Source organism: Scardinius erythrophthalmus (genome assembly GCF_964197995.2).
Source record: "Scardinius erythrophthalmus genome assembly, chromosome: 25".
Classification (NCBI taxonomy): domain Eukaryota; kingdom Metazoa; phylum Chordata; class Actinopteri; order Cypriniformes; family Leuciscidae; genus Scardinius; species Scardinius erythrophthalmus.
In genome coordinates, this window is record NC_138245.1 from 31,913,724 (window position 1) to 31,932,493 (window position 18,770).

General features: G+C 42.0%; 2 protein-coding genes across 3 annotated transcripts in view; both read left to right on the forward strand.

Moving 5' to 3' along the window:
• Nucleotides 1–13,793, forward strand: part of pfklb (phosphofructokinase, liver b) — a 20,550-nt gene extending 6,757 nt beyond the window's left edge. For both annotated transcript variants that reach the window (XM_081357290.1, XM_081357289.1), the window contains exons 7-22: nt 203–311; nt 839–934; nt 1,046–1,138; nt 4,254–4,379; nt 4,472–4,536; nt 4,739–4,802; nt 5,472–5,618; nt 5,939–6,009; nt 6,568–6,655; nt 9,320–9,472; nt 9,680–9,844; nt 10,020–10,081; nt 11,720–11,831; nt 11,915–12,014; nt 12,863–12,968; nt 13,089–13,793. In XM_081357290.1, coding sequence (XP_081213416.1) covers nt 203–311; nt 839–934; nt 1,046–1,138; nt 4,254–4,379; nt 4,472–4,536; nt 4,739–4,802; nt 5,472–5,618; nt 5,939–6,009; nt 6,568–6,655; nt 9,320–9,472; nt 9,680–9,844; nt 10,020–10,081; nt 11,720–11,831; nt 11,915–12,014; nt 12,863–12,968; nt 13,089–13,236 — 1,705 coding nt within the window. In that variant the 3' untranslated portion in view covers nt 13,237–13,793. The remainder of the gene's footprint in view (nt 1–202; nt 312–838; nt 935–1,045; nt 1,139–4,253; nt 4,380–4,471; nt 4,537–4,738; nt 4,803–5,471; nt 5,619–5,938; nt 6,010–6,567; nt 6,656–9,319; nt 9,473–9,679; nt 9,845–10,019; nt 10,082–11,719; nt 11,832–11,914; nt 12,015–12,862; nt 12,969–13,088) is intronic.
• Nucleotides 13,794–14,262: 469 nt separating this feature from the next.
• Nucleotides 14,263–16,461, forward strand: rpl37a (ribosomal protein L37a). The gene is made up of 4 exons (XM_081357060.1): nt 14,263–14,374; nt 15,142–15,270; nt 16,142–16,224; nt 16,298–16,461. Exons 1-4 carry the CDS (start codon nt 14,372–14,374, stop codon nt 16,359–16,361), a joined length of 279 nt encoding a protein of 92 aa, XP_081213186.1. The 5' UTR covers nt 14,263–14,371; the 3' UTR covers nt 16,362–16,461.
• The last annotated feature ends 2,309 nt before the right edge of the window (nt 16,462–18,770 follow it).

Below are 18,770 nucleotides of genomic sequence, written 5' to 3' on the forward strand. Positions count from 1 at the left end.
CTGATCTGGTCTGATCTGGTGTGTGTGTGTGTGGGTCTGATCTGGTCTGATCCGGTGTGTGTGGGTCTGATCCGGTGTGTGTGGGTCTAGTCTGGTTTGTGTGGGTCTGATCTAGTGTGTGTGGGTCTGATCTGGTCTGATCCGGTGTGTGTGTGTGTGTCTGTGTCTGGTCTGGTCTGGTGTGGTGTGTGTGGCTCTCCAGGTATCTGGCTGTGGTCTCGGCTCTGGCGTCTGGCGCCGACTGGCTCTTCATCCCAGAGGCTCCACCCGAGGACGACTGGGAGGATCACATGTGCGCTCGACTGGGAGAGGTCAGAGTCCTCATGACTGGACAAATCAATATAATCATACATTTATATATAACCAAAACATTTTATAGTAAATATAAAAATATTATTATAATAAAAATTATTATTACTACTAAAAAGAAGCAAAATAAGAAATATTACTACTAAAGTCAAATTAAAATCACTGTAAATGAAAACATTTATAATTAATTATATAATAATTTTATTTGACATTACAGCTATAAATTGTATTTAGTAATATTTATGGATATGAATATTTATTTTCAAATCAATTTCAAACCATCAAACATTATTTTGAATGGAAAAACACCTGTTTTTTCGTGAGTGTGTGTGTGTGTGTGTGTGTGTGTGTGTGTGTGTGTGTGTGTGTGTGTGTGTGTGTGTGTGTGTGTGTGTGTGTGTGTAAAAACACCATTTACTGTGATTTACTGATTTCAGTTTTATTTTGAATAATAGTGCAATATTTTAGCTTGTAGAAAGTATTTGACTTTAGTGTGTGTGTGTGTGTGTGTGTGTGTGTGTGTGGTCAGAGTCGCAGTAAAGGCTCTCGTCTGAACATCGTGATCATCGCAGAAGGAGCGATCGACAAACACGGCCAGCTGATCTCCTCCAACTACGTCAAAGATGTGAGACTCAGATGATGATGTTCAGCTGTGTGAGATCTTCAGACTCGTGTTCTAACCGTGTGTGTGTGTGTGTGTGTGTGTGTGTGTGTGTGTGTGTGTGTGTGCGCGCAGCTGGTGGTTCAGCGGTTGGGTTACGACACACGGGTCACTGTACTGGGTCACGTTCAGAGAGGAGGAACACCGTCTGCCTTTGACAGAGTCCTGGTGAGTCCATGTTTACCTCTCACTCACTCACTCACTCACTCACTCACTCACTCACTCACTCACTCACTCACTCACTCACTCACACACACTCTCACACACACACACACTTGCACTCGCACACAAGACTCTCTCACCAGGGGTGCAAACAGCGCGCTTTTCGGCGCCTCCCGCTTTTTTCACGTCAGTTTGGGTGACTTGTGTGAATCGTGCAGATCCGAAGAGTTTTTTTTTAGGAGGAGGGGGGGGGGGGGGGTTGAGAGAGTCTGATTATAATTTAACCAACAGTAATTCTGGATTGCGTCCACCAACAGGTAAATAGGAAATAAGCGAATCAGAACCAGAACACTGCGCGCCAAACCAGCAGTATGTGCGCAAGCGTGAACCACTAGTGTTTCTGTCTCACTCTGGATCTGCCACTGCATCACATTTCTCTCTGCGTGGCGTGGAGTGTCCGTTTTTATGTCGGCTCTCATGTTAACTGGTCAGAGCTTGTGTTAGAGCACAATGCCTGCGTGACACACACACTTCTCGAGCCGCGCCGAAACCGCGTGCTAGAAATAGAACCGCAACCGACGCCTATTTTTCACGCGACACGCAAGAGTGTTGGAAGTTTTCAGACAAAATAGAAGGCGCAAATACATATTAATAAATTACATTTTGATGCTTGAAAGTCTCTCGGTTTTGACAAATGCATATATAATTGTAATTTAAAAAATAGACCTAATTATCGATTTTCAAATATTGCCAATCGTCAATAGGCCTACAGAACGAAATCTTCTGTAGCCTATTTTGCCGTCAATACTGCCGACTTTGTCTTTGCTGTATCAGGCTATATATAGGCTATTATGTTTAACATCCAAATGTAGATGGTCTGTCGGCGCACAGAGCCATGCAGTCGCAGACAGCACGTGAAGTTCGTGAACACCGAATTCCCTTTTCTTTCTTATCTATTTGTGTTTGAACAGACATGTGCACGAAAAAATAAGCCAGTGTCCGTCTCAACAAGTTTCCCTGTAAACGCAGTCAAAATAAAACAGACGCGTTGTCATTACCGGTATTAGATACGTGCATTCGTCTTAAAGGGACAGCACCCAATATACCTGCAGCTGTTTGTGTCACCAAAGTTAATCAAAGTTTAGTCAAAAGATAAACTGTATTAATACTTAATACAGTTAATTTACCTGAAAAACATAAAGCACTGCTTTATTTCTCGTGTATTTGTGTTTTATTTTATTTATATTTGTATTTTGTTTATTAGTTTCTATGCAGATGCACTAGGCCCAGTGCTCGAAGTGGGGCGGTACTCACCGGTACGCAGTACCGGCACTTCTGCATTTTACTCCAAAGCGTACCTGCACGTTTTCTTGCGTACCGCTACTTCTCGCATGTAGCCGGTACTCTACCACTGACAGAAAAAGCGTCAGTGTCACGCCCATTTCACATATACTCCGTTTGCAATGCGTATGCGGAGCTTATTTTTTTTCCGCACCCATATTAACAGGTTAGACTAGAACTTTCGCACTGCACGCGGATGCGGTCCGGCAATGCGTTCCAGGAGCGGTGCATATACAGCAGTCCAACGATCGTTTCCACACCGAGTCTATTTTCGCTGTGCTGCACGCGCTGAATTAAAGTGACAGCGTGTGGTTCATGGTCAAAATTAACACAGAATATGACATTATATATAATTTGTATTATTTAAAATTACTTTTAACATTTAAAAACAGACGTTTTCAAATTCCAAAGCTTGCAGAAGGTTCCTAATGGCAATACTGACTTAGGCTACAGCTTTCCTGGTAGCCTTGAGTGGATTAACTTGTCTAAGAAAATGATTCATAAAACGTATATATATATCTGTTGAGCCTATGTTTACTTTCGTCATTGACACAGACGAAAATGAAAAGACTAAGTTCAGCTTTAGGAGGGGAAGAAATAGGCCAGGATAAGAAGACTGAGAGAAAATAAATATAAAGATGAGGAGAGAGCAGGTAGCCTATTGATAAATAATCTAATGACAAGGTTTTAAAGATAGCCTATTTCTTATAATTTTTTGGCCTTCAAAAGTCCTAAATTGCACATATGTAGATCAGAGAAATCCAAATTTTCTCGGGGGAGCATGCCCCCGAACCCCCCTAACTACGGGGGTCTTGAGTCTGGTTGTCCAGGGCACAGGAAATTGTTAATCCGGCCCTGGGTGAAGGCGGTGAGAGTAAGGCAAGAGAGTTCCGGCACCTTTTTCCCCCCACTTCAAGCACTGACTAGGCCTACCCTACACAATTACCCCAATCATCCTAGAATTATTAATTCTTTACAAAAAGAGCTATTCAAATCATCAGGTGAAATTGTTTTCAGGAAGTAGCAGTAAAGCAAGAAGAAGAAGTGCAAGATAGATTTTCTAAATTTCATTTGACTCTATGTGCCTATAGGGGTGGGTTGGGGATGGTGGCAATGTAGTATCTGGATATTTGCCGCGGGACGAGGGCTTCGATTACCTCTCTCTTTTTTGACCATACATGTGTTTGCACCCCTGTCTCACTCACACACACACACACACACACACACACACACACACACAAGACACACTCACTCACTCACTCACTCACTCACTCACACACACATACACGACACACTCACTCACTCACACACACGCACGCACGCACAAACACACACACACACTCGCACTCACACACAAGACACTCTCGCACGCACGCACAAACACACACGCAAAAAAACACACACACACACGCATGCACGTACTTTTGTGATTTTCCTGGTGTGTATTGTATAATTATTATTATTATTATTATTAATAAGTTAAAATTGGACTGTTATTGTCTAAGAATAGTATGTTAAACGGCCTTGGGTCAGAAAGCCACTAATGCTGTGCATGTGTGCGTGTGCGTGTGTGTGTGTGTGTGTGTGTGCGTGTGTGTGTGCGTGTGCGTGTGTGTGTGCGTGTGCGTGTGCGTGTGTGTGTGCGCGTGTGTGCGCGCGTGTGCGTGCGTGTGCGTGCGTGCGTGTGTGTGTGCGCGTGTGTGCGCGCGTGTGCGTGCGTGTGCGTGCGTGCGTGTGTGTGTGTGCGCGTGTGTGTGTGCGCGTGTGTGTGTGTGTGTAGAGCAGTAAGATGGGTGTAGAAGCTGTGGTTGCGCTGCTGGAAGCGACTCCGGAGACGTCAGCTGTCGTGATCGGCCTCTCGGGGAACCAGGCCATGCGTCTGCCGCTCATGGAGTGTGTGAACATGGTGAGTTAAACACACCGCGACCCTTGACCTTCAGTCTGCTGGAGCAGTGCAGAGAACACGCATGACACTGAGTGTGTGTTTCTGTGTTTTAGACGAAAGAGGTTCAGAAAGCCATGAATGAGAAGAGGTTTGAAGAGGCCATTCAGCTGCGGGGAAAGTGAGTTTGTGTTTGTGTGTTTGTGAATCTCTTCTCTCAGTGTTTGTGTGATTATTTGTGAATCTTTTCTCAGTGTGTGTGTGATTGTTTGTGAATCTTTTCTCAGTGTGTGTGTGATTGTTTGTGAATCTTTTCTCAGTGTGTGTGTGATTGTGTGATTGTTTGTGAATCTCTGAGTTCATCAGTTGTTTCTTCATCGCAGGAGTTTTGAGAACAACTGGAACACGTACAAGCTGTTGGCTCATCATCACCCGGCGCCGTCAAAGGTGGACACACTCTTTCAAACTATATACTGTCAAAAAAAAGATAAATATATATATATTTATATTTTCATACTTTTGGCTCTGTATGCCACCAGAATAAAATTAAAATGAAACAATCCAGATGATGAGACTTTCAGCTTTCGTTTAAGGGGTTGAACAAAAATATCAAGTTAAAATTTTAGGAATTTTTATATACATTTTCAGGGGCTCAAATGTAATTGGACAAATTAATATATAAGTCCAATCAACTGAATCTGGGCATATAAAAAAAAATATATATATATAAAATTATAATAATAATACTATCTTTTTTAAATAATGATAAAATTAAAAATACAATATAACTTTTGTAATTTTAACTTCGTTAAATACAATTTAACTTTTAATATTTAATTTTAAAAATATATATATATATTATGAATACATAGAAATGTACACTTTTTTCACATTAAAGATAGTATCATTTAGCTGTTTGTTTGACAGCTTTTTTATGTCGTCTTTAAACAGACTTGTGTTGTGTGTGTGTGTGTGTGTGTGTGTGTGTGTGTGTGTGTGTGTGTGTGTGTTTGTTTGTGTGTGTTTGCGTCTGTGTGTGTGTTTTTGTTTGCGTGTCTGTGTGTGTTTTTGTTTGCGTGTGCGCGTGTGCATTTGTGTGTGTGTGTGTTCCTCCAGAGTAACCACTCGATGGCGATCCTGAACGTGGGCGCTCCGGCTGCGGGGATGAACGCTGCTGTGAGGTCAGCGGTGCGTGTGGGACTCGCTCAGGGTCACGTGGTTTACAGCGTTCACGACGGCTTCGAGGGTCTGGCCAATGGCGCGGTGAGAATCACAGTCACATGGTCTGATCATCTCTTGGTGTTGTCAAAAGTGCCGACTTCAGTACCAGGTCGATACTGAAATTTTAAGGACCGGTCCGCTGATAGACGGATGCTCTCAGACGCTCCCGTGCGCTGATCACTGTAGCCAATCACAGACAGATCTGATGAGCTCGTGAACACAGCGGCCAATCAGAGGCGTTTATGACTCCGCTCAACAGCGCTCAAAGCGGCGCATTAGAATTTCAGTTTCGACTTGGTACCGAAATCGGCACTTTTGACAACACTAGATCATGTGATGCGCTGACATGAGTGTTCCTGCAGCTGACGGAGGTTCACTGGCACGATGTGGCGGGATGGACGGGTCAGGGCGGGTCACTACTGGGCACCAAACGGTCAGTTCACTGAGATAAACCATCAGTTCAGTTCAATTCACATGTATTTGTACAGCGCTTTTCACAACACACATCATTTCAAGTCAGCTTTACAGAAAGAGCACGAGTCCACATTACAGTTTACAGTGATCTGATATCAGAGGAGACTAAGTTATGCATTTCAGAAATGTACACAAAATCACAGTTAGCGAAAAAGGTATTGATTTAATTTAAACAATGTAATAATTTAATGCAGAAACAATGAGCTCACTGAAATAATGAATACTTGTTAAGAAATCAAACATCCTCTTCATCGAGGATCCAAACAAACCACATGCTGCTGTGTCAATCACACTAGCCCCGCCCACTGTACGATCTCATTGGTTCATCTGGCTCCCCATATCTGTATATTAAACATCAACTACACTTTGATTGGCTGAGATCGCCGGGATATTTATGTCGTTCACCTGCTTGACCTCCTCAAATGATTCCTGTTAGAATCCACAAAGTTATTGTTTTTACTGTTTTTCAGTTGTTAGAGTTTGTTCATTCATTCATTGATGTTTTATGTGTGTTTAGGACTCTTCCCAACTCCTGCATGGAGAGAATCGTGGAGAACATTGGCAAATTCGGCATTCAGTCGCTGCTGGTGATTGGTGGATTTGAGGTACAGATTGTGTGTGTGTGAGTGAGTGTGAGTGAGTGTGAGTGAGGGTGAGTGAGGGTGAGTGAGTGTGAGTGAGTGAGTGTGAGTGAGTGTGAGTGAGTGTGAGTGAGTGAGTGTGAGTGAGTGTGAGTGAGTGTGAGTGAGTGAGTGAGTGTGAGTGAGTGAGTGTGAGTGAGTGTGAGTGAGTGTGAGTGAGTGAGTGTGAGTGAGTGTGAGTGAGTGTGTGTGAGTGAGTGAGTGTGAGTGAGTGAGTGTGAGTGAGTGTGAGTGAGTGTGAGTGAGTGAGTGTGAGTGAGTGTGAGTGAGTGTGAGTGAGTGTGAGTGAGTGTGAGTGAGTGAGTGAGTGTGAGTGAGTGTGTGGGTGTGAGTGAGTGTGTGAGTGTGTGAGTGTGTGAGTGTGTGAGTGTGAGTGAGTGTGAGTGAGTGTGAGTGAGTGTGAGTGAGTGTGAGTGTGAGTGAGTGTGAGTGAGTGTGAGTGAGTGTGAGTGTGTGTGAGTGTGTGAGTGTGTGAGTGTGTGAGTGTGTGAGTGTGTGAGTGTGTGAGTGAGTGAGTGTGTGTGTGTGTGAGTGAGTGTGAGTGAGTGAGTGAGTGAGTGAGTGAGTGTGAGGGAGTGTGAGTGAGTGAGTGAGTGAGTGTGAGTGAGTGTGTGAGTGAGTGAGAGTGTGTGAGTGAGTGTGAGTGTGTGAGTGAGTGAGTGTGTGTGAGTGTGAGTGAGTGTGAGTGAGTGAGTGTGAGTGAGTGTGAGTGAGTGTGAGTGAGTGTGTGAGTGTGTGAGTGTGTGAGTGTGTGAGTGAGTGTGAGTGAGTGAGTGTGAGTGAGAGTGAGTGAGAGTGAGTGAGAGTGAGTGAGTGAGTGTGAGTGAGTGAGTGTGAGTGAGTGTGAGTGAGTGAGTGAGTGTGAGTGAGTGTGAGTGAGTGTGAGTGAGTGTGTGAGTGTGTGAGTGTGTGAGTGTGTGAGTGTGTGAGTGAGTGTGAGTGAGTGAGTGTGAGTGAGAGTGAGTGAGAGTGAGTGAGTGAGTGAGTGTGAGTGAGTGTGAGTGAGTGTGTGAGTGTGTGAGTGTGTGAGTGTGTGAGTGTGAGTGTGTGAGTGTGTGAGTGAGTGAGTGTGAGTGAGTGAGTGAGTGAGTGAGTGAGTGTGAGTGAGTGAGTGTGAGTGAGTGAGTGTGAGTGAGTGTGTGAGTGAGTGAGTGAGTGTGTGTGTTTATGTGTGCGAGTGTGTGCGTGTGTGAGTGTGTGAGTGTGTGAGTGAGTTTATGTGTGCGTGCGTGAGTGAGTGTGAGTGAGTGAGTGTGAGTGAGTGTGAGTGAGTGAGTGTGAGTGAGTGAGTGTGAGTGAGAGTGAGTGAGAGTGAGTGAGAGTGAGTGAGTGAGTGTGAGTGAGTGAGTGTGAGTGAGTGTGAGTGAGTGAGTGAGTGTGAGTGAGTGTGAGTGAGTGTGAGTGAGTGTGTGAGTGTGTGAGTGTGTGAGTGTGTGAGTGTGTGAGTGAGTGTGAGTGAGTGAGTGTGAGTGAGAGTGAGTGAGAGTGAGTGAGTGAGTGAGTGTGAGTGAGTGTGAGTGAGTGTGTGAGTGTGTGAGTGTGTGAGTGTGTGAGTGTGAGTGTGTGAGTGTGTGAGTGAGTGAGTGTGAGTGAGTGAGTGAGTGAGTGAGTGAGTGAGTGTGAGTGAGTGAGTGTGAGTGAGTGAGTGTGAGTGAGTGAGTGTGAGTGAGTGTGTGAGTGAGTGAGTGAGTGTGTGTGTTTATGTGTGCGAGTGTGTGCGTGTGTGAGTGTGTGAGTGTGTGAGTGAGTTTATGTGTGCGTGCGTGAGTGAGTGTGAGTGAGTGAGTGTGAGTGAGTGTGAGTGAGTGAGTGTGAGTGAGTGAGTGAGTGTGAGTGAGTGAGTGTGAGTGAGTGAGTGTGAGTGAGTGAGTGTGAGTGTGTGAGTGTGTGAGTGTGTGAGTGTGTGAGTGTGTGAGTGTGTGAGTGAGTGAGTGAGTGAGTGAGTGAGTGTGTGAGTGAGTGTGTGTGTTTATGTGTGCGAGTGTGTGCGTGTGTGCGTGCGTGAGTGTATGAGTGTGTGAGTGAGTTTATGTGTGTGTGCGTGCGTGAGTGTGAGTGAGTGAGTGTGAGTGTGTGTGAGTGAGTGTGTGTGTGAGTGAGTGTGTGTGTGTGAGTGAGTGAGTGAGTTTATGTGTGCGAGAGTGTGTGAGTGTGTGAGTGTGTGAGTGTGTGAGTGTGTGAGTGTGTGAGTGTGTGTGTGCGAGTGTGCGAGTGTGTGCGTGTGTGCGTGCGTGAGTGTGTGCGTGCGTGAGTGCGTGAGTGAGTGTGTGCGTGAGTGTGTGTGTGCGTGCGTGTGTGTGTGTGTGTGTGTGTGTGTGTGTGTGTGTGAGTGTGTGAGTGTGTGCGTGTGTGCGAGTGTGTGCGTGCGTGAGTGCGTGAGTGAGTGTGTGCGTGCGTGAGTGTGTGTGAGTGAGTGAGTGAGTGAGTGAGTGAGTGAGTGAGTGAGTGAGTGAGTGAGTGAGTGAGTGAGTGAGTGAGTGAGTGAGTGAGTGAGTGAGTGAGTGAGTGAGTGAGTGTGTGTGTGTGTGTGAGTTTATGTGTGAGTTTATGTGTGCGAGTGTGTGCGTGAGTGAGTGTGTGTGTGTGTGTGTGTGTGTGTGAGTGTGATGAGTATCTTCCCTCCTGCAGGCGTATGAAGGAGTCCTCCAGCTGGTTGAAGCTCGAGGTCGCTACGATGAACTCTGTTTCCCCATGTGTGTGATTCCGGCGACGATCAGCAACAACGTTCCCGGCACAGACTTCAGTTTGGGCGCAGACACCGCGGTGAACGCCGCCATGGAGGTGGGACTAGCTCGACCCGATCGTGTGTGTGTGTAACAGTGTTTATGTCTGTTACAGTGTGTGTGTGTGTGTGTGTGTGTGTGTGTGTGTGTGTGTGGGTGTCTGTAACAGTGTTTGTGTCTGTAACAGTTTGTGTGTGTCTGTAACGGGGTGTGTGTGTGTGTGTGTGTGTGTGTGTGTGTGTGTGTGTGTGTGTCTGTTTCTCAGAGCTGCGACAAAATCAAGCAGTCTGCGTCAGGAACCAAGCGGCGCGTCTTCATCGTGGAGACGATGGGCGGATACTGCGGTTACCTAGCAACCACCACCGGCATCGCCGTGGGCGCAGACGCCGTCTACATCTACGAGGAGCCGTTCAACATCCACGAGCTGGAGGCATGTTTATATGATCAAAAACACAGTAACAATAGTGGAATAGTATTATAATTTAAAGTAACTGTTTTCTATGTGAATTTATAGAAGAGTGTAATGTATTCCTGTGAAACGGCTGTTTTCTATGTGAATGCTGTGATATTGATTTAAACAACAGTATTTCACTGTTTCCTCTCAGACAAACGTGGAGCACTTGACCGATAAAATGAAGAATGATATTCAGAGAGGACTCGTTCTGAGGTAACGCTTCCCACAATCCTTCAGTGTGACCAGTGTTGGGGAAAGTTACTTTGAAAAGTAATGCATTATAATATTGCGTTACTCCCTTAGAAAGTAACTAATTGCGTTACTTAGCTAGGAAATGTTCATTCGAGTAGAGGAGGAAGTAGAGGAGAGGTAGGGTAGAGTAGAAGTAGAGTAGAAGTAGAGTAGAAGTAGAGTAGAAGTAGAGTAGGAGAGGAGTAGGAGAGGAGTAGGAGAGGAGTAGGAGTAGAGTAGAGTAGGAGAGGAGTAGGAGTAGAGTAGAAGTAGAGTAGGAGAGGAGTAGAGTAGGAGTAGAGTAGGAGTAGAGTAGGAGTAGAGTAGAAGTAGAGTAGGAGAGGAGTAGAAGTAGAGTAGGAGAGGAGTAGGAGAGGAGTAGAGTAGGAGTAGAGTAGGAGTAGAGTAGGAGAGGAGTAGGAGTAGAGTAGGAGAGGAGTAGGAGAGGAGTAGGAGTAGAGTAGGAGTAGAGGTAGGGTAGAGTAGGAGTAGAGTAGGAGAGGAGTAGGAGTAGAGTAGGAGTAGAGTAGGAGTAGAGTAGGAGAGGAGTAGAGTAGGAGTAGAGTAGGAGTAGAGTAGGAGTAGAGTAGGAGTAGAGTAGGAGAGGAGTAGGAGTAGAGTAGGAGAGGAGTAGGAGAGGAGTAGGAGTAGAGTAGGAGTAGAGTAGGAGTAGAGTAGGAGAGGAGTAGGAGAGGAGTAGGAGTAGAGTAGGAGTAGAGGTAGGGTAGAGTAGGAGAGGAGTAGGAGTAGAGTAGGAGTAGAGTAGGAGTAGAATAGAAGTAGAGTAGGAGTAGAGTAGGAGAGGAGTAGAAGTAGAGTAGGAGTAGAGTAGGAGAGGAGTAGGAGTAGAGTAGGAGAGGAGTAGGAGAGGAGTAGGAGTAGAGTAGGAGAGGAGTAGAAGTAGAGTAGGAGAGGAGTAGAGTAGGAGAGGAGTAGAAGTAGAGTAGGAGAGGAGTAGAGTAGGAGTAGAGTAGGAGAGGAGTAGGAGTAGAGTAGGAGAGGAGTAGAAGTAGAGTAGGAGAGGAGTAGAGTAGGAGTAGAGTAGGAGAGGAGTAGAAGTAGAGTAGGAGAGGAGTAGGAGTAGAGGTGGAGTAGGGTAGGGTAAGGTAGGGTAGAGGTAGAAGTAGAGGAGAGGAGAGGTGGAGTAGAGGTGGAGGTGAGGTGGAGTAGAGGTGAGGTGGAGTAGAGGTGGAGTAGGGGTGGAGTAGAGGTGGAGGTGAGGTGGAGTAGAGGTGGAGTAGAGGTGGAGTAGAGGTGGAGTAGAGGTGAGGTGGAGTAGAGGTGAGGTGGAGTAGAGGTGAGGTGGAGTAGAGGTGGAGTAGAGGTGGAGTAGAGGTGGAGTAGAGGAGAAGCTGCTGTTCTGGATAACAGAAGAAGAGGATACAGGAGAAAAGAGTTTAACACTTACTTTAACAATAATAAAATAAAAAACGCCTCTGCACTTTGATTTGTCTCAACATGAGGACAGGAGAGCTGTCAGTCAATAAATGGGAAAACAAAGTAACTTGCGTTACTTATTTGAAAAGTAATCTGATTATGTAACTCGAGTTACGATAACGAGTTCCTCAGACGCTGGTGATGATGAGCGGCTTGTGTGAGGACTGATGCTGTTCTCTGCAGGAATGAGAAGTGCCACAAGCACTACACCACCGACTTCATCCACAACCTGTACTCCGCCGAGGGCAAAGGTGTGTTCGACTGCAGGGTCAACGTCCTGGGTCACCTGCAGCAGGTGAGAGGTCATGTGACCCGATGAACCCGGGACACTCGCGACTGCAGGGGTGAGGCTGTTGCTAACGTGTTTCGTGTGTTCAGGGCGGCGTTCCCACTCCGTTTGACAGGAACTTTGGCACTAAACTGGGAGTGAAGTCTGTGCTGTGGCTGACGGAGAAGATGAAGGACTCCTACAGGCAGGGTGAGGAACTGCACATACAGATCCTCTGCTTTCACTGGAGTGAGGCTGAAATAAAATCAAGAGATTAAAAAACTTTTACTTAAAAAAACTTAAATGAAAATTTTAAATGTTGCCTTATTAATAAACCTGAACTAAATATAATTTAGATTATAGCTTAATAGAAATATAAAAAAAACAAAATTAATGATAAAAACACATGCAATTTCAAAAACTGAAATCAATAAATAAAAATTACAGCTAAATAGAAATATAAAAAAAACAAAAATAATGATAAAAACACATGCAATTTCAAAAACATAACAAAATGACAAAAACTGAAATATTTTTTCGGAAATTAAAACAATTATAAAAGCACAACAAAATTACTAAAACTGAATTAAATAAAAATTACGGCTAAATAGAATTTTTTTTATTATTATTATAAAACGCGTAACAAAATTACAAAATCTTAAATAGAAATGAAAATTAAATAGAAATACACTAATAACATAAATCACAAAAAAATTACTAAAACTGAATTAAATAAAAATTACAGCTGAATAGAAATATTAAAATAATAATAAAAGCACAAACTTAAAAACTAACATAAAATTACAAAAATGTAAATAAAAAGGGAAATTTTAAATGGAAAAACGAATAAAATGATAAAAATAACATAACAAAACTACCAAAACAGCAATAAATATAAATATTTTATGAAAAATAATACAAATTGATGAAAGAATATAACAAAATTACTGAAAGTAAAATGAGTATAAATTACGCTAAATTTAAATGTATAAAAAAACAAACGAATAAAATGATAGAAGCACACATGGGTTGGATGATGAATGGTGTGTGTGTTGCAGGCCGTGTGTTTGCCAACGCTCCGGATACGGCGTGTGTGATCGGCATGAAGAAGAAAGTCATGTCGTTCAGTCCCGTCACCGAACTCAAGACACACACCGACTTCGAGTGAGTGCACCGAGATGCACGAGTTAATAATCAACAGATTAATGCAGATTAATATCATGATATTCAAGCATACTTCTGTGCACATTATACACGTATTCTGTGTGTGTGTGTGTGTGTTAGGCACAGGATGCCTAAGGAACAGTGGTGGCTGAACCTGCGTCCGATGCTGAAGATGTTGGCGAAGTATCAGACCAGTTTTGACGAGTACGTGACAGGAGAGATCGAGCATGTGACCCGTCGAACCCTCAGCATCGAGACGGGCTTTTAAACCGCCTCTCCAGCAGGGGGCGCTAGTGTTGACAACCCTGACCTCTGACCCCTGACCCCATCATGTGACAGACTGACATTAGATGACACGTTCCTCATGAAATAACTCAGTATTAAAGAGATTAATGTGTCGTTGTATTAAAGCACATGGTTGTGCCTTCGTCTTGTATCTGTTAGTTTTACCAACTGGCCTTTTGTTGTAATATTTCCTTCATTAATGTGAATCTTCATGTTTGAGTGGGCGTGTGTGTTTGAGTGGGCGTGTGTGTTTGAGTGGGCGTGTGTGTTTGAGTGGGCGTGTGTGTTTGAGTGGGCGTGTGTGTTTGAGTTTCTGATGTCTGTCTGAAGTGAGTTTGTGAACTGATTATGAATTAGTGATTTAGTTTAGTCAGTGTTTCCTCTGATCGCGTTCCTCAGGAGTTCCTCTAGAAATGCTGCCAATTTTTCACCCTAAATCATGTTTACAGATTAATGTATTAATATGTTAGATTTGCATGAACTTTTGAAGATGTTTCAGTGATTAAACCCAGCAAAATAAATATAGATGATTTCTGCTGATTTCTGTTGTTTTGTACTATATTTCTACCATACCTTTACGGAAGCAGCGACAATGTACCTACAATTATTTTATTAATAATTATAATTAAAAAAAAAATTTAGTTATATACATATATATTATAATTATACAATAATACATTATTTTATATAATAAAAGAATTTAGTTAATATAAAATTATATTTAGAGTATATAATATAATATTTTTTTTATATATATGTACACATATATAAATAATATTTAAATGAATTGTATTCTAATTCTATTATTTTATTAAATAAAACATATATATAATATTATATACATATATAAGGGAATTATACTTATAATAATGAACGACGCACACATACCCACACACAAGCGAATACATATCTATATTTAAAAGCTATTGCTGGATATTTCCAGAGATGATTATGTATTAACATATTATCGCGCATTATTATAATAACATTCTGTGCGGTGTTTCTGGCTGCTCCTGGAGTTGGTCCTCCGGTATCCCACAATGCTCCGCTGTCAGCGCTGGTAAATCGCGCATGCGCAGTTGCTCGGCCTCTTTTGGATCCGCACCTCTTCTGCTAAAATGGTGAGTGTTTGTGGCCCGAGCGAGGAATCTTCAAACATCTTCTCTATCGCTCTCAAATAACTGCCGTTTCTCATTCCTCGGTGTTTGGATGAGTGAATGAAACATTATCTCTGCTGTATATGTTGAAGTAGACGATGATAACGTCTTTAAATGTTATTCTGAAGCGCTCTTGGTGTCCGGGAGTCGCGGCTCTGAATCCGAGTCAGGGTTCGTGTGCAAACGGCGACTTTAGTGTTTCAGATCAGAGAAATCGCGTCTTTTTTAACATGTAAATAAGATTTAGTTTGGCGTAATGTTTATAGTCATGACAGCAGAGAGTTTGAGGAGTATAAAGTTGACTATTAGTGGTTAAAATCAGTTGTTTAGCTTCGTCTAGTTATCAGAAATGAATATAATGCAGTGTAGAACTTGCTTTAGTTCATGTCTTTAACTCGTGCGTGTAGTCTACCCTCATATTGCTGCACAGCTCTTAAATAAATGTGTTTTATTTAATGTTGCAGCATTAGTTCAGTCTTTCAACACACACACACACACACAAGTCATTTCTGCAAACTCAGATCAACAGCTTGAATGGAATTCTCTGATCCAAATGTGTCCTATTTATAATTTTCCATATTTATTTAAATGTTTTATTTAAAGTATCCCATATTTATTGAAATGTGTTTTATTTAAAGTACCTCATCTGTTGAAATGTGTCCTATGTAAAATCTATATGAAGTCTCTCTGTGAAGTATCGCATGTTCATGAGTGTTCCTGATTCCCGTCAGGCCAAGCGCACCAAGAAGGTGGGGATTGTGGGGAAGTACGGCACCCGTTACGGTGCGTCCCTCAGGAAGATGGTGAAGAAGATCGAGATCAGCCAACATGCCAAATACACCTGCTCTTTCTGTGGAAAGGTGAGCCTCAGCCGTGTGTAAACCGGAAGACAGCCGCGTCACCGGCGCTGGGTCGCCAGAACTGTTTTTTGTACGTGAATATTAGTTTAGCAATTAAATATTACATCGCAGCCGTGGAAACATTTGGATTCGTGACGTCACGTGAGCACATAAATTTAATCTTTGTATAATTTGTTTTGCGATCTGGTCACCCGATTATCAGCGAATTTAACAATATTTCATTGGACGACTTTTCCCAAATCTTCACTCATGTCTCGCCCATTTTTGCAGCGGATTATAAACATTTCTTCCTTATTCCGCTTTAATTTGTCCTACAGTGCTCTTTGTATTACTTTACCACAGGAAAAATGCGAATATGATCGGCCTGATACCTTTTTGCTTGCACATCAAATTCTATTTCACAGTTTGTGCGTGTTATGGGAAGGCTCGTCAAGTTTATTTGTATAGCGCATTTCACTCACGCTTGGGATTTTAGTTCCACTTTCTCTGGCAACGCAAAATCAAACGTCGCCTAAAAGTCTTGAAGATAAAACTCACTCTTCAGACCTTTTACAACATCCGGAGAAAACATGAGGATATTAGAAAAGAGAATGACTGTCTCTGTCGTGTCCCACATCTCAGAGCGGCAGGATATATGACGCATCTTTGTCGGGAAATATAACATAATTGTATAGCTTTCTTATATTATTTAGGTTACCGATATTGATCAATATTTGCCTCGTCATTAGAGAAGAGATGCTGCAAGAGGAACTTATTCTGATTCAGGATCATTGAATCTATAATGATGATGTGCACCTATAAATCATTCAGAATAAACGCTGCAATATTCCGTGCAGAATGTGAGCTGTCAGTGGTTTGTTTGTGTGTTCAGACTAAGATGAAGAGAAAGGCTGTTGGTATCTGGCATTGTGGATCCTGCATGAAAACTGTGGCTGGAGGCGCCTGGACGTACAAGTAAGAGCGAGCGCCACTCCTAATCTCGTCTAGTGTTGAAATGCTCTAACGTCTCGCTCTGTTTCTTCCTCAGCACAACGTCAGCCGTCACAGTGAAATCTGCCATCAAGAGGCTGAAGGAGCTCAAGGACCAGTAGACCGCACTCTGGTCGTGTACAGATCTTCATTCCCTATCGGACTGTGTTTTCTCTGTGGCTCGTTGGAACATCCCATAATAAACCTGAGTCTAGAGCGGGACTTGCTTCTGTCTTATTTCATTGCAAAACAAAACGTTTGAATTTGCTTGATCATGGTGTAGATTCGCTTTTCTAAAATAATCATAATAATAATAATAATAGTTGGGAAAGACATTGATTGAGGGGAAGGGAATGGGAAAACTCAGATTGTGCTGAAGAGTGTGACCGTCTGGTTCTGGAAGTACAAACATTAATTTCCTCAATAGGGAAATTGATTTAACGATAACTCCTAAACTTTTAAAGACAGACTGACTGTGAGCTACGAGCTTGTTAATCGATGGGATTGGCTTTGCTGAATCCGTCAGATCACATTAACTTCATCTTTTTAAATAATCCTGTTTAACTGAAATTCCTGATGAAAAACTACATTACCCATGATGCTGTGCAGAAAATTACCAATCTGAATAGGAAAAAAAGCATGTAATATATAAGTGCTGTCAAATCGATTAGTTGCATGTTTTTTTGTGTATATATATACAGTATATATATCATACACATATTTTTATATACACATGCATACATGGGTGTGTGTATATATATATATATATATATATATAAATGCTAGATGAGAATCTATTTGACAGCACTTGTGTATATATATGGACACACAAGCGATATCACATGCTAATCTAAAATAATTAGATTACATTATTTTCTTATGTATTCATATTTAAATATATGCCAAATGTGAATTAGTCAAATGTGTGTGTGAGTGTACGCTGCAAACTCAATTTCCCTACGGGGATAAATAAATCCTGAACTGAACTGACGTCACCATTTTCACAAATGCACATTTTTGAGATGATAATGGTATTGTTTTCAAAAACTTGCACTTTGAAACCCTTTTTAAAAGTGGGATAGTAGTTCTTTCCTTCACTTACGCTGCTGAGATCACAGTCTCATTCCTTTGTGTTTATGTTTGTATATAAAAAGTTACTTTTTTGCTTCAAATCATAGTTTGTAGTGTTGATTCTCCTCATGGCTGATTGGTTCGGTTCGTCACTGATAACAAAGCCTTTTTTAAATCCCTATGGTAAAAAATGAATGGGAGAAGAAAATACTTCTGGAACAATCGCCATTAAAAGAGTGGTCAGGAAATAATGCACTCTTGATGAGTTTGATCCTCAAAAAATTTGTTAAAAATCTCTTACCGTCATTATGAATGACTTGAAAAATCATCCAAAACTAGATTAAAAGTGATGGAAACCCAAAGGGAAATCATCTGTGGATATAGAAAGAGTTGTCAGGGTTTTATATGACATGTAAGACCATCAACATTCATAAACATCAGTCTGACTGCACTGACACTATCAAAAAAGAACAAAATATGAACTGAGTCGAGCTGAATAATGACACGGTCTTGTAGAGCTCCTTTAATTAATGGGTTTTGCAACATTAACTGTCATTTTTCTGTGAATTATGAAGGTGCTTTGTAATTATCAATTTAAAGTGCTATAGAAATAAATGTGCTTTGACCCAGTGTCTAAATAGATAGAACCTTAAAGCTAAAAAAACAACAGCTTTTAATGTTGTTTATGTGTCTATGTGGTGTTTTTAATCTGCTTTAAGACAAAGCATGTGTAAGTTCATAAGTCGACAGCATTGCTGAGTATTTCCTCCTTAAAACTGCAGTGAACCAAAGACAGTCTCAAACACACGCTTTGAAATCGCTGGTGTTTCTGACGTCACAAACTACCTTGTAACCAATCAGATCAACGTGTGATCGTCAACCAGTGGATCTCTGAGCTGAGCGAGTGAGTGGAGGCGGGGCTCATTTGCATATTCATAGAACCGCGCATACCTTCAAATATCCTGACATTTTTTCCAGGAAATATGTAAATATGTAATTTTGGTGATCAAAGATGAGTTTTAAGGGGTAATATTATTGACTACAGGGAGACTTTAAGTGTTTATTATAACATTAAGTTCTTTAAATGTGGTTTCAAAGTCAAATTCTTAATGGTAGAAGAAATGGTGTTGATTTGATTAGTCCACTCTGTACTTATATCAAGCTCCTTTATCTCATTTCATGTGGCAGAAGATAATGTTAAAATTGGCTAATGTGACATTTTGAAAGATTTTGTGTTGTTGACATTTTTTACTCAACAATAACACGATAAAACATAAAACAGCACAGCATTGTAAATCAAGGCCACTAAACTATAGAGAGGTATTATTATTTGCACGTTTACTGTGTTTAAAGGGATAGTTCACCCCCCCAAATTTTTTTTCATTGTTTACTCATCCCTTTATTGAACACAAAGGAAGATATTTTGAAGATTGTGGGGCACCATTGACTTCCATAGCCTG

Excerpts from the sequence above, each read along its gene's own strand:
- rpl37a (XM_081357060.1), top strand. Across the intron at positions 15,271-16,141 it reads CCTGCTCTTTCTGTGGAAAG|ACTAAGATGAAGAGAAAGGC; the intron begins GTGAGCCTCAGC and ends TTGTGTGTTCAG. Across the intron at positions 16,225-16,297 it reads GGAGGCGCCTGGACGTACAA|CACAACGTCAGCCGTCACAG; the intron begins GTAAGAGCGAGC and ends TTTCTTCCTCAG.